General features: G+C 37.9%; 1 protein-coding gene across 1 annotated transcript in view; it reads right to left on the reverse strand.

Annotated features, from left to right (window-relative positions):
- The window catches only part of RP1 (RP1 axonemal microtubule associated), a 296,245-nt gene that overhangs the window by 71,105 nt on the left and 211,574 nt on the right, over positions 1-13,566 (reverse strand). The window contains exon 25 of the mRNA XM_087864419.1: positions 9,399-9,562. Coding sequence (XP_087720545.1) covers positions 9,399-9,562 — 164 coding nt within the window. The remainder of the gene's footprint in view (positions 1-9,398; positions 9,563-13,566) is intronic.

Here is a 13,566-nt window from a genome sequence, read left to right on the forward strand (position 1 = left end):
AAAAGCTGGGAAATACCAGCTCACATTGTGCCCATCCTCATCATCCCTTGCAGGGGACAGGGTGACTCTACCCAAGCAGGGTTGCCTGAGTATCAGCACAGCAGGCCCCTTCCCCAGAAGGAAGGCTGAAAAAGCAAGAAGCCCACATCCCTAAGGTCCCTATAAAACAAGTGTACATTGCCTGGGTCCTGGTCAATAATTTGGGCTCTGGGCATCCCCGCAACCTCTCCTCATCAGAATGACGAGGAGGAGAAACCCCCCCAGCAAAGAAAAGATAATGAGTCTGTGCCCTCTGCCACAAAACTGATGGATATGCATATAACCAAATTGTCAGAAATGGAGTTTAGAGTAACAATGGTCAAGATGATGTGTAGGCTTGAAAAAAATATTAACAAAAATATTAACGAGAATATAGAATCTCTAAAGACAGAAATGAGAGAGAATCTGGCAGAAATTAAAAATGCTATGAATCAAAGGCAGTCAAAACTAGATGGTCTGATGGCCAGGGTAAACGAGGCAGAAGAATGAATTAGTGAATTGGAGGATGGGATGGTAGAAGAGAAAGTTAAAACAGAAACTTGGCACAAAAAAATCCAATCTAAAGAATGTAGATTATGGGAGATTACTGACCCAATAAAATTCTCATTCCAATGTCAGAATCATCGGCATCCCCAAGGGGGTGGAGAAAGAGAGAGGTCTAAAAGAGATACTTGAACAAATTGTAGCTGAAAACTTCCCTAATCTGACAAACGAAACAAGCATTCGTATCTAAGAGGCAGAGAGGACCCCTCCCAAGCACAATGAGAACAGACCTACACCACGTCACATTATAGTGCAATTAACAAATATTAGATCCAAGGATACAGTATTGAAAATGACCAGGGGAAGAAAATCGTTATGTACAGAGGGAAAAATATCAGAATAACGTCAGACCTGTCTACAGAGACCTGGTAGGCTAGGAAGGGTTGGCAGGGTATTTTCAAAGCTCTATCTGAGAAGAACATGCAGCCAAGGATCCTTTATCCAGAAAGGCTGTCATTCAGAATTGATAGAGAGATAAGGACCTTCCAGGATTGGCAAAAACTGAAGGAATTTATAACCACCAAAACCAGCCCTACATGAGAGGGGGGGGTTCTATAAAAGTAAAAAAAAAGGCCCCAAGAGTGATACAGAACAGAAATTTACAATCTATAGAAACAAAGACTTCACAGGCAACATGACATCATTAAAATCATATCTCTCAATAATCACTCCCAATGTGAACAGCCTAAATGCTCCCATAAAATGCCATAGGGTTGCAGATTGGATAAAAAGATATGACCCATTCATTTGCTGTCTACAAGAGACTCATCTTGAAACTAAAGATACATCCAGACTGAAAGTGAAGACATGGAAAATCATTTTTCATGCCATTCGTAGCAATTCTCATATCACACAGATCAGATTTTAAACTAAAGACTGTTGTTAGAGATACAGAAGGACACTATGTTATTGTTAAAGGATGTATCCAACAAGTGGATATGACAATTATAAATAAATATCTATGTCCCCAACAGGGGAGCAGCTAGATACACAAGGCAACTCTTAACTATAATAAAGAGACATATAGATAATAATATGTTAAGAGTAGGGGACCTCAACACTCCACTCTCAGCAATAGAGAGATCACCTAAGCAAAAAATCAACAAAGAAACAAGAGCTTTGAATGACATACTGCACCAGATGGACCTCATAGATATATACAGAACACTACAACGTAAAACAACAGAATACTCCTTTTTTTTGAATGCACATGGAACTTTCTCCAGAATAGACCATCTACTGGGTCACAAAACAGGTCTCAACTGATACCAAAAGACCGAGATTATTCCCTGCATATTCTCAGACCACAATGCTTTGAAACTGGAACTCAATCACAAGGAAAAATTTGGAAGAAACTCAAACACTTGGAAATTAAGAACCATCCTGCTCAAGAATGATTGAGTAAACCAGGAAATTAAAAATCAGTTTAAACAATTTTTGGAGACCAATGAAAATGAAAACACTTCAGTCCAAAACCTATGGGACCTTAGGACCTGCAAAGGCGGTCCTAAGAGGAAAATACATAGCTATCCAAACCTCACTCAAGAGAATAGAAAAATCTAAAATGCAGTTTTTATATTCTCACCTCAAGAAGCTGGAGCTGGAACAGAGGAACAGGCCTAACCCACGCACAAGAAGGCAGGTGATCAAGATTAGAGCAGAGATCAATGAATTAGAAACCAGGAGCACAGTAGAGCAGATCAACAGAACTAAAAGCTGGTTTTTTGAAAGAATAAATAAGATTGATAAGCCACTGGCCAGACTTATTCAAAAGAATAAAGAAAGGACCCAAATTAATAAAATTATGAATGAAAGGGGAAAGATCACGACCAACACCAATGAAATAGGAAGGATCCTTAGAAACTTTTATCAATAGCTTTATGTCAATAAATTAAACAACCTGGAAGAAATGGATGCCTTCCTGGAAACCTATAAATTACCAAGACTGAAACAGGAAGAAATTGATTATTTAAACAGACTGATTAATTATGAAGAGATTAAGCAGTGATCAAAAACCTCCCCAAAAACAAGAGTCCAGGGCCTGAGGGATTCTGTAGGGGAATTCTACCTAACACTCAAAGAAGAAATAATACCTATTCTTCTGAAGCTGTTTCAAAAAATAGAAACAGAAGGAAAACTACCAAGCTCATTATATGAGGCCAGTGTTACCTTGATCCCCAAACCAGGCAAAGACCCCATCAAAAAGGAGAATTACAGACCAATTTCCCTGATGAATATGGATGCCAAAATTCTCAACAAGATCCTAGCTAATAGGATCCAACAGCACATTAAAATGATTATCCATCATGACCAAGTGGGATTCATCCCTGGGATGCAAGGGTGGTTCAACATTTGCAAATTGATCAGTGTGATAGATCATATCAACAAGAAAAGAGTCAAGAACCATATGATCCTCTCCATTGATGCAGAAAAAGCATTTGACAAAATACAGCATCCTTTCCTGATTAAAACCCTTCAGAGTGTAGGGATAGAGGGTACATTCCTCAATTTCATGAAAACCATCTATGAAAAGCCTACACCGAATATCATTCTCAACGGGGAAAAGCTGAAAGCCTTTCCCTTAAGATCAGGAACACAACAAGGATGCCCACTGTCGTTGTTATTATTCAACATAGTACTAGAAGTCCTTGCGACAGCAATCAGACAACAAAAAGGGATAAAATGTATCCAAGTTGGCAAAGAAGTCAAACAGTCTCTCGTCACAGATGACATGATACTCTATATAGAAAACCCAAAAGACTCCACCCCCAAACTCCTAGAACTTAAAGAGCAATTCAGTAAGGTAGCGGGATACAAAATCAATGCTCAGAAATCAGTTGCATTTCTATACACAAACAATGAGACTGAAGAAAGAGAAATTAGGGAATCCATTCCATTTAAAATAGCACCAAAAATCATACATTATCTCGGAATTAACATAACCAAAGACGTAAAGGACCTATATTCTAGAAACTACAAATCACTCTTGAAAGACATTGAGGAAGACACAAAAAGATGGAAAAATATTCCATGCTCATGGATCAGAAAAATAAACATAGTTAAAATGTCTATGCTACCCAGAGCAACCTACACTTTCAATGCCATCCCGATCAAAATACCAATGACATTCTTCAAAGAACTGGAACAAACAGCCATTAAATTTGTGTGGAACCAGAAAAGGCCCCAAATCGCCAAGGAATTGTTGAAAAGGAAAAGCAAAGCTGGGGGCATCACGTTGCCGGATTTCAAGCTATACTACAAAGCTGTGATCACCAAGACAGCATGGTACTGGCACAAAAACAGACACATAGACCAATGGAACAGAATAGAGAACCAAGAAATGGACCCTCGGCTCTATGGTCACTAATCATTGACAAAGCAGGAAAAAACATCCAGTGGAAAAAAGACAGTCTCTTCAATGAATGGTGCTGGGAAAATTGGACAACTATATGCAAAATAATGAAATTTGACCACTCTTTCACACCATACACAAAGACAAACTCCAAATGGATGAAAGACCTTGATGTGAGACAGGAATCCATCAAAATCCTAGAGGAGAGCATAGGCTGCAACCTCTTTGACATCGGCCACAGCAACTTTTTTCATGACACATCTTCAAAGGCAAGAGAAACAAAAGAAAAAATGAACTTGTCAGACTTCATTAGATAAAAAGCTTCTGCACATACTATCGTTTAATAGTATGTGCAATAAGTTTCTATTTTTTTAAATGTTGCCAGAAACTTGTCTAACATTGAAAGCAGTAGATTTTCTTTCTTCTAGAGATCAGTACAATAAAAATTAATTGAAAAAAATATGAAAAAAAAAAGCTTCTGTGCAACCAAGGAAACAGTCAAAAAAACTAAGAGGCAGCCCATGGAATGGGACAAGATATTTGCAAATGACACTACAGATAAAAGATTAGTATCCAAGATCTACAAAGAACTTCTCAAACTCAATACACAGGAAACAAATAATCAAATCAAAAAATGAGCAGAAGATATGAACAGACACTTTTCCAACGAAGACATACAAATGGCTAACAGACACATGAAAAAAGGTTCAACGTCATTAGCCCTCAGGGAAATTCAAATCAAAACCACATTGAGATACCACCTTACACCAGTTAGAATGGCAAAAATTGACAAGGCAGGAAACAACAAATGTTGGAGAGGATGTGGAGAAAGGGGATCCCTCTTACACTGTTAGTGGGAATGCAAGTTGGTACAACCACTGTGGAAAACAGTATGGAGGTCCCTTAAAAAGTTAAAAATTAATCTACTCTATGATCCAGCAATTGCAGTACTGGATATTTACCCCAAAGATACAGACATAGTGAAGAGAAGGGCCATATGCACCCCAATGTTCATAGCAGCATTGTCCACAATAGCTAAATTGTGGAAGGAGCTGAGATGCCCTTCAACAGATGACTGGATTAAGAAGATGTGGTCCATATATACAGTGGAATATTACTCAGCGATCAAAAAGAATGATAACCCAACATTTGCAGCAACATGGTCAGGACTGGAGGAGATTATGCTAAGTGAAATAAGTCAAGCAGAGAAAGACAATTATCATATGGTTTCACTCATTTATGGAACATAAGATGTAGGAAGATCAGTAGGAGAAAGAAGGGAAGAATGAAGGGGGGTAAAGAGAAGGGGGAATGAACCATGATAGACTATGGACTCTGAGAAACAAACTGAGGGCTTCAGAGGGAAGGGGGTGGGAGGAATGGGATAGGCTGGTGATGGGTATTAAGGAGGGCACATATTGCACGGTGCACTGGGTGTTATACACAAACAATGAATCATGGAACATTGATTGCATCAAAAACTGGGGATGTACTGTATGGTGACTAATATAACAAAAAAAATTATTTAAAAAAATAGTATTTTAAAAAGATCTGCGAAGAAGAGAAGGAGATATTTCGGTAATGTAAGAGTAGATTGAGGCTATTTTTAGAGTAGGAAGGACATAAGCATACTTGACAGATTGAAGGCAAGGATTAACTAGAGTCATCCTGGAGATGGATGGAAGGGTAAGGATGGATGATGGAACACAATCTTGGAAAATGGAAGAGGCTGTGATCAAGACCACAGACAATTTGGTCTTTGCAAAAAAGAGAATTTCAACAGGTCAAGAGAGAGGGGCTAGAGAAAGGGATTTTTCTTTCATGTTTCAGCTAAATATCTAACATCTAGCTCAGAGCAGACATCAGCAAATGCCCTTTTACTTTTCTTTTTTTTTTATAATAATTTTTTATTGTGTTATGTTAGTCACCATACAGTACATCCTTAGTTTTTGATGTAAAGTTACATGATTTATTACTTACGTATAACACCCAGTGCACCATGCAATACATGCCCTCCTTAATACCTAACACCTGCCTATCCCAATCCCCCACCCTCCTCCCCTCTGAAGCCCTCAGTTTGTTTCTCAGAGTCCATAGTCTATCATGGTTCATTCCCCCTTCTCTTTACCCCCCTTCCTTCTTCCCTTTCTCCTCCTACCGATCTTCCTATTTCTTATGTTCCATAAATGTGTGAAACCATATGATAATTGTCTTTCTCTGCTTGACTTATTTCATTTAGCATAATCTCCTCCAGTCCCATCCATGTTGCTGCAAACGTTGTGTAATTGTTCTTTCTGATGGCTGAGTAATATTCCATTGTATATATGGACCACATCTTCTTTATTCATTCATCTGTTTAAGGGCATCTTGCCTCCTTCCACAGTTTGGCTATTTTGGACAATGCTGCTATGAACATTGGGGTGTATATGGCCCTTCTCTTCACTACATCTGTATCTTTGGGGTAAATACCCAGTATTGCAATTGCTGGATCATAGGGTAGCTCAATTTTTAACTTTTTGAGGGACCTCCACACTGTTTTCCAAAGTGGCTTTACCAACTTGCGTTCCCACCAACAATGTAGGAGGGATCCCCTTTCTCCACATCCTCTCCAACATTTGCCCTTTTACTTTTCTGCCCACAAAGGTTTTTGGCTTCTAAGGAGTGGACCATGCCATATTCTTTTGGTAATCCTCCAATAAATAAGTAATGATTGTTATCTGGAACCAATAATCACTTTGTTTTAATTCTTAGCCTTTCTAAGAAAATTTGCTCCTTCTGAAAACTTATCTGCTTTCTGTAGTTTATTCTGTATTGAGGTTTTGGTTTCTGTAGTTTATTCTATATTTAAGCAACTCTATTGGCTTTTTTGGATAAGAATTCATATGTGAAAATTTGGTGCTCCAAATGTAGATGTCATTATAAAATACTTCAACTTTTTGAGGAAAAAGATCAAGTTAAATTGTTTTTAGGGACTTTTGTCCACAGGAAAGCCAATTATGTCAGCAGGGCACTGCTTAAGGTTGCAATTCCTAAACTGCCAAATGGAGTCAATGTGAAATATTACCAAACTCCAAGTTTCCAGTCCACCAAAAGAAAGAAAGAAACAAACAAATAGGGAGGGAGTGAGAGCAAGGAGAGGGTTGGGGATGGAGAGGAGGAGGAGATAAGAATAGAAAAATAAAAAGAAGAAAGTCATACAAAGTTGTGCCAAAACCAAAATGACATGCTGGCATCCATTTAGCTAACAGGTAATAATTTGTAGCTCCACATGAATATCTAACCTTTCAACACTGAAAAGGCCCAAGATAAACGTTCCTGTTATTCCTTACATACTCACTGCCTTACTCTAGCCCAGCCAACCTAGTCTTGGCTCCCTCTCCTTCTTCCTCCTACTCCAGCCTCCAGACATTTTTCTACGCAGACCCTCCCATGCCAGCAAGAGCCACCTACCAACCATCTGCCTCGCTGCCTTCCTGCCCTCATTCATCTGAAGAATTTTCTTATATCCTACCCCATCAGGAAAACAACCTCAGTTTGTGGGCAGGAACATAAGAGTCTGCCTCTGATAAAGAGAAGTGTTTCTATAAAGCATTTTAATTTTTAACTCTTTCAATCTCTACAATAACTTCATAAGGCATTATTGTACCCATTTTACAAAGGAGGAAATTCAAGCTTAGAAATTTTAAGTGATTTATCCATATTTCCTTAGATAGTAAAGGTCAGAATTGGAGTTCAAATATAGATCTTCTAATTCCTGTTGATATAAATTGTTCTTTAAAAGGAAAAAATGGATTATGCTTTCAATTCTAGGAACATAAAGGATTTTCAAATGGTTGTGAAAGTGCCCTATGAGCTCATAATAAATATTAAACCTATTCATCTACAAAATGAATGGACTTCATGCAATAGTAAACTAGAAGTAGGAAAACACTTTCTAGGAGTGAAGGGCTTAGCTACCAACCTTACCCAAGCAACAGAGAATACTATTTAGTGTTTCAATTTGCAAGAATGCAATAAAAAAGCTCAGCTAAATCTCCAGGCAGGTTTATAAGTAAATAATAACCATATAAGATACATGGGATGCCTTAATGATGTCTCCAAGATGCAAATGATCGCAAGGGAAAATCAACAATGAATGTCCCAAGAGAAAGCAGCAAATATTAAATGAATTTCAGCAAAGTCATTTTTATTAAATTTTCATGCTTTCAACAGATATTCTTGAGTGTCTAATCTATGTCAGTCAATGCATAAGATTCAAGAGTTAGCAACTAAATGAGGTCCATCCCCTGTGGTATAGGAATTCTTCTCTGCCTCCAGTCTTCAAACTTCCTGCTATAACAGACTCTGCTCTGATTTTTGATTTGGTCATTTTGGGGGTATGAATCATTTCCTTCAGCCTGGTTCTCTATGACATTCCCAGTGCTCCTACAGGGCTGACTCCATAATCTCTGGAGGGTAGCTACCAAAATTAAATTACTACAGAGCTTGACATCAATTTGCAGGCCCTTTTTTGGTGCTGGAATCATCTCTATACCACTTACTATCAAGTTCTCTTTCAAGACCTATGATTGCATTAAGAAAACATCACAGCCACCCACATTGTCACATACAACATGGACCAGTTATATAAAAGAAAGATTTTTGCTATCCTGACAATAATAAGGTAGTCAATGTCTTAACACCACTTGGCTGATGGCTCTTAAGTTTCATGGATGTAGTCACATGACATATCATAGGCTCAAAGTCACATTTACATTAGGCTAGATCCTACTTCTCTATAGCAGATAATAAAAATCACAGCCACAAATAGAAGATTTCATAGAGGGATAGAAATTTCAATAAAATAGAACAAAATATGATAAAGATAAAAAGGAATAGCACAGGACTTCTGGAATGATGTACTAGGCTCTCCATAAAAGCAGTGGCAAAAATCATTAAAATCAAATTTTCAAGAACTCTGGAACTTAATCAAAGACTTTCAAAAATCTGAAAAGCATTCGTTCAAATGAAAATGATGAACCTTGGTAAGAACAGAAGGGTTTGTGAAATAAGTCAAGCAGAGAAAGACAATTATCATATGATTTCTCTCATCTATGGAACATAAGAACTAGGAAGATCGGTAGGGGAAGAAAGGGATAAAGAAAGGGGGGGTAATCAGAAGGGGGAATGAAGCATGAGAGACTATGGACTCTGAGAAACAAACTGAGGGCTTCAGAGGGGAGGGGGTGGGGGAATGGGATAGGCTGGTGATGGGTAATAAGGAGGGCACGTATTGTGTGGTGCACTGGGTGTTATACGCAACTAATGAATCATCGAACTTTACATCAGAAACCAGGGATGTACTGTATGGTGACTAACATAATACAATAAAAAAACATTTTAAAAAACAAAGAATTTCTATTCCATCTTAGGGAATGTAAATCATAATAATCTTAGCAAGCAAGTTATAGCGTATCAATTTTACCTTGAATATATCTGCACTGTTAGGATTAAATAGCTGATATTTCCCAGATCCCAAAATAATAGGACCTGAACATGTTGTTTCTCCATAGACATAAAGGGATACTGTCGCCGTGGTGCCAGCATTTTCAAGATCCCCAGTGACAATGGTCACCTTCCAATCTCCTTCTGCAAAGGAAAAAGGAATTTATATGAAATTGTGGAAGAAAACTATATTAATATTAGGAAATGAGAGATTCTACCTAATCTACTTAGGAAATGAATAATTTGTGAAATCAAAAAGTATTAAAATAACTGCTAATCATGGACTCCCTTTTGGAAGCTAGCATGTGGAAAAGCCTTGGAAATAATAGATCATTTTAATTACAAAGCAAATAAGCAGTAAGCTTTTTAGGATAGCAGATATTTTGGGGAAAAACACTGAATTGGAAGCATTTAGTACTAGGTATTTGGCTGGAAGATTTAGGAGTTTATTCAGACATCACTGTCAAATCGTTGGGTGGGAACTGATGACAGACATATTGATAACCTGACATTAAGGTATTATCTGCACTAGGGAATAGCCTTGGCAAGCTGGGGCTGGTAATAGTTTGGTGATCCTAGCAGAATCACGGTGAGGATGTGGAAAACCCAAACACAAAGTAAAAAGAGCTAAAAATTCTTTTAAAAAAATTTCTGGAGTCCCCTAAGTGTTGGAATGAACCAACAAGTAAGGAGTAAAATATTGTATGTAGAGCCTAGCAGAATTGGGAGGGTTTGGGAGGGGGAAGATGAAGAAAAGAGGTATTTGAAACAGAGGAAGACCATGTGTCGTGTAAGCACAATGGATCATCGAGCTTCTGCCACAGAGATTCTGGAAGCACAGGAAGGTTGAGACAAGCAGAACATAACAGAAAATATCTTTTAAGAAGATCCACAACTTGTTCTGTGATAGGCTTAGTTGGGAAAACAAGTACAGATGGCATTGATTTAATTATTTGGTGCACTTTGGAAAATGACACCATCAACCCCAAAGCAGCAAAACCCTCTCCACGTGAGCCCAGACCACGTAGTCAAGAGTAACAAAGGATAGAGTCCTGCCTGCTAGAACTCTCTACTCATTACAACTGATCCCTGGATTACAAGGGCAATTCAAAGATGTCTTTATTATTATTTTCAAAGCCTCCATAAACACATACTTCCTTGAGTATTTATTACATTTTCAAAAGGGGATGAAGACCATTCTGAATATCTGAATTCTCAGTAAGTCCCCCACTCAGGTTATCTTTCCTTTTTGTACATAACACCCCTTTCCCCAGCTCCCAATCCAGCCACAAAGATCACTGGAACATCTCTAATCAGTTTGACAAGACTTGCATCAATTAGGCTTTGTATAATGTTGTATCTGTTACTAAAGATGGAACTTAATTAAGCCTCAGTACCAAAATGCCAAAGGAAGGACACAACTCAGAGGGGTGCACTCTACGATTTCCACCCTGTAGCAAGTTTACTTTGAGGAATTTCAGCTCATTTTCAGTGGGAAAATTAGAAAACATGAAAATTTCAAACTATAATCTCACTGAGAATCCTATCATGATATTAATTCTTATAGAAAGCCTTCCACCTGTGCTTTGATGCATAATTCAACAAGTTAAAGTATCTCTTTTCCTGTTCTTAGATCTTCTTTTCTATCTCATCTCTATTTCCTTCCCCAGCCACCTGGGCCTGCCCTGGGCTTTTTGTACCATGCTATCATGGGGAGAGGGACGCAAATGAGTTTGCATGTTGGTTTGGATATCTTGTTTACTACAACAGAGACAAATAGCAATGAGCCAGTGATTTATATAATATTCTTATGTTCTTTCCTTTTGAAATTACCATGTCACACAACATGAGATTTAAAAGTGGAATAACCAATGAAATGTTTTCTGTGGTGATTTTTTAAATTGTCATTATTCTTGGCATAATTTTCCTTACTAGCACTGGAAAAAATAATTATACCAGTATTTCCTATGGTATACTTCTAAAATATGATAATTTAAGTTCTCTAAAAATATCTCACTATCTAAAATATGAAATAGTTAGAAACATTTGTAGAAAATATCATAGAGGTACAATCTGAGTCTATATTTCAAAGTTCCACTATCCTGCAAAACAGCTTATCAGAGCTAAAAATATGTTTATAGTTTTTATATCTCTTATTGTGTGTCACAATTACAAGTTTCTAGTTCTCTAATTTTCTATTGTGAAACTACCTTTACCAAAAAAAAAAAAATCAAAGAACATGAGTTCAGATATTCTAAGTGTCTCTTTTCTTTCTTTCCTTATAGCTGCTGTCTGTTCAACCCCAGGAGTTATACCCCCAAAATACTGTAATCTGCTAACCCCTTTAGAAAATCACTTCTATTAGCTCAAAGCTCCCATGTAATTGAAATCTGAATTTTATCTTGTATTTACCAGTGTTTTAAAGGTTTAAAAAAATGTGACTATATAATAAGCCATTGCTGAGAATCCACCTTAGACTGTCCCATTTTATTCTCTTTTCATTGGCTCTCAAAGCTTAAATTTGGAAAGACACTATAATAGTTAGCCTCCATTTGAAGAAATCCTGCTACAGAAAAAAGAAAGCTCTTCTTGGAGACTACGTCCTAGGAGGCTTATTTTTCTTTTGTGTTAAAAATATTTAAAAGTAGTCTAGATATACTCCATGATCTCCAAATAACCCAACAATAAATTTAAATTTCTCTTTATTAATAAAGTAAGTTTTAACAGCAGCTTCCACTTCAACAATGGAAAGTATGTGTTCTGTATTTGCTATTCTTATATAGCTAAGTGCAATCAGTATATATAAAACTGAACTAGAAAATCCTGAATTTCAGGATATGATGCTATGCCAACAACTGGAATTCAATTAATATTTGTTGACCAGCTGATTTACAAGCATTAGTGTCTATATTATGTACAAGCATGTGATAGATATTCAACAGGCTCTCTATGGGACCATGTGAGTCAAATTATGAAAACAGACTTGACAGTTTATAAATCTTACCTAATACCAAATTTACTGATCACTCACTAGCAAGCCATAGGCTAAGCATTCTTCCTTTGGAGAGATCACAGACCAGGGGTTGGCAAATAATGGCCCATTGACCAAATCCAGCCTGCCACCTGTTTTTGTAATTAGTTTCACTGGAACACAGCCACACTCATTTGTTTATGTATTTTCTATGGGTGCTCTTGTGCTACAACAGCAGAGTTGGGTAGTTGCAACAGAGACCATATGGCCTGTATGCATTTTATCTATCCCTTCATCATAAAACTTTGCTGACTCCTGCTCTGTATGATCGATATAACTCAAAAGTGTCCTCTCCAGCCTCCATGAGAACATGGACTTAAGTCATGTGAGATTTAAACAATTCAAGCACAGCTATCAAACCCCATTGATTTCCTAGTTTACATCCCAGTCTCCACTCATGCCTCCATCACTCCATAAATACCAGGTTGATTTACAACAGACAATCTAGACAGACCAGGCATATTCTGCTATGGCAGACTGCATTATTTAAAGGCCTTATTGAGATCTCCCAACCCACTTGCTCTTTTGCAAAGTGACCATTTTACCTCTCTATTACGAGGTAGAGTCTATTTTCCCTGATCAAATCTGGGCTGCCCTCGGCCAATATTATGCAGCAAAGTGACATTCCGGGACTTCTGAGTCTAGGTTGGTCTGGGTCTGTTAGAACACTCTCTCAAGATACTCCCTCTCGGACGCCAGGAGTTGTGCTGTGAAAACCTAAGGCATATGTGAAGGCTTCATGTAGGAAGTTAACTCAAGCTGAGCTGCCGGTGTCATCAACCAGTGGCATGGGTGACTCATCTTGGAAAAACAGCCAGCCATAGCTTAAGATGTCTGTGCAAATGGAGTACTATCAGACTAAAATCACGAAAGTTTCTGAGCAAGAATCACCTGGCCGACCCACATCGACCAACTGAAAGGTGAAAGACAGTAATCAGTTACTGTTTTGAGCCACTAAGTTTTGGGTGGTTTCTCGTAAAGCAAGGGAAAACGGGAAGAGCTGCTGAAAGCATTTCACAGGTAAAAGTTCTCTGTTATCTTTCACTCATAAATACCATTAGTGTTTCTACCAGGAGATCTTATTCTTAGCATGTATGCAGGGAGATTTGACTGAGGC

Source organism: Ursus americanus, chromosome 9 (genome assembly GCF_024610735.1).
Source record: "Ursus americanus isolate L20-20 chromosome 9, mUrsAme1.1.p, whole genome shotgun sequence".
NCBI classification, from domain to species: domain Eukaryota; kingdom Metazoa; phylum Chordata; class Mammalia; order Carnivora; family Ursidae; genus Ursus; species Ursus americanus.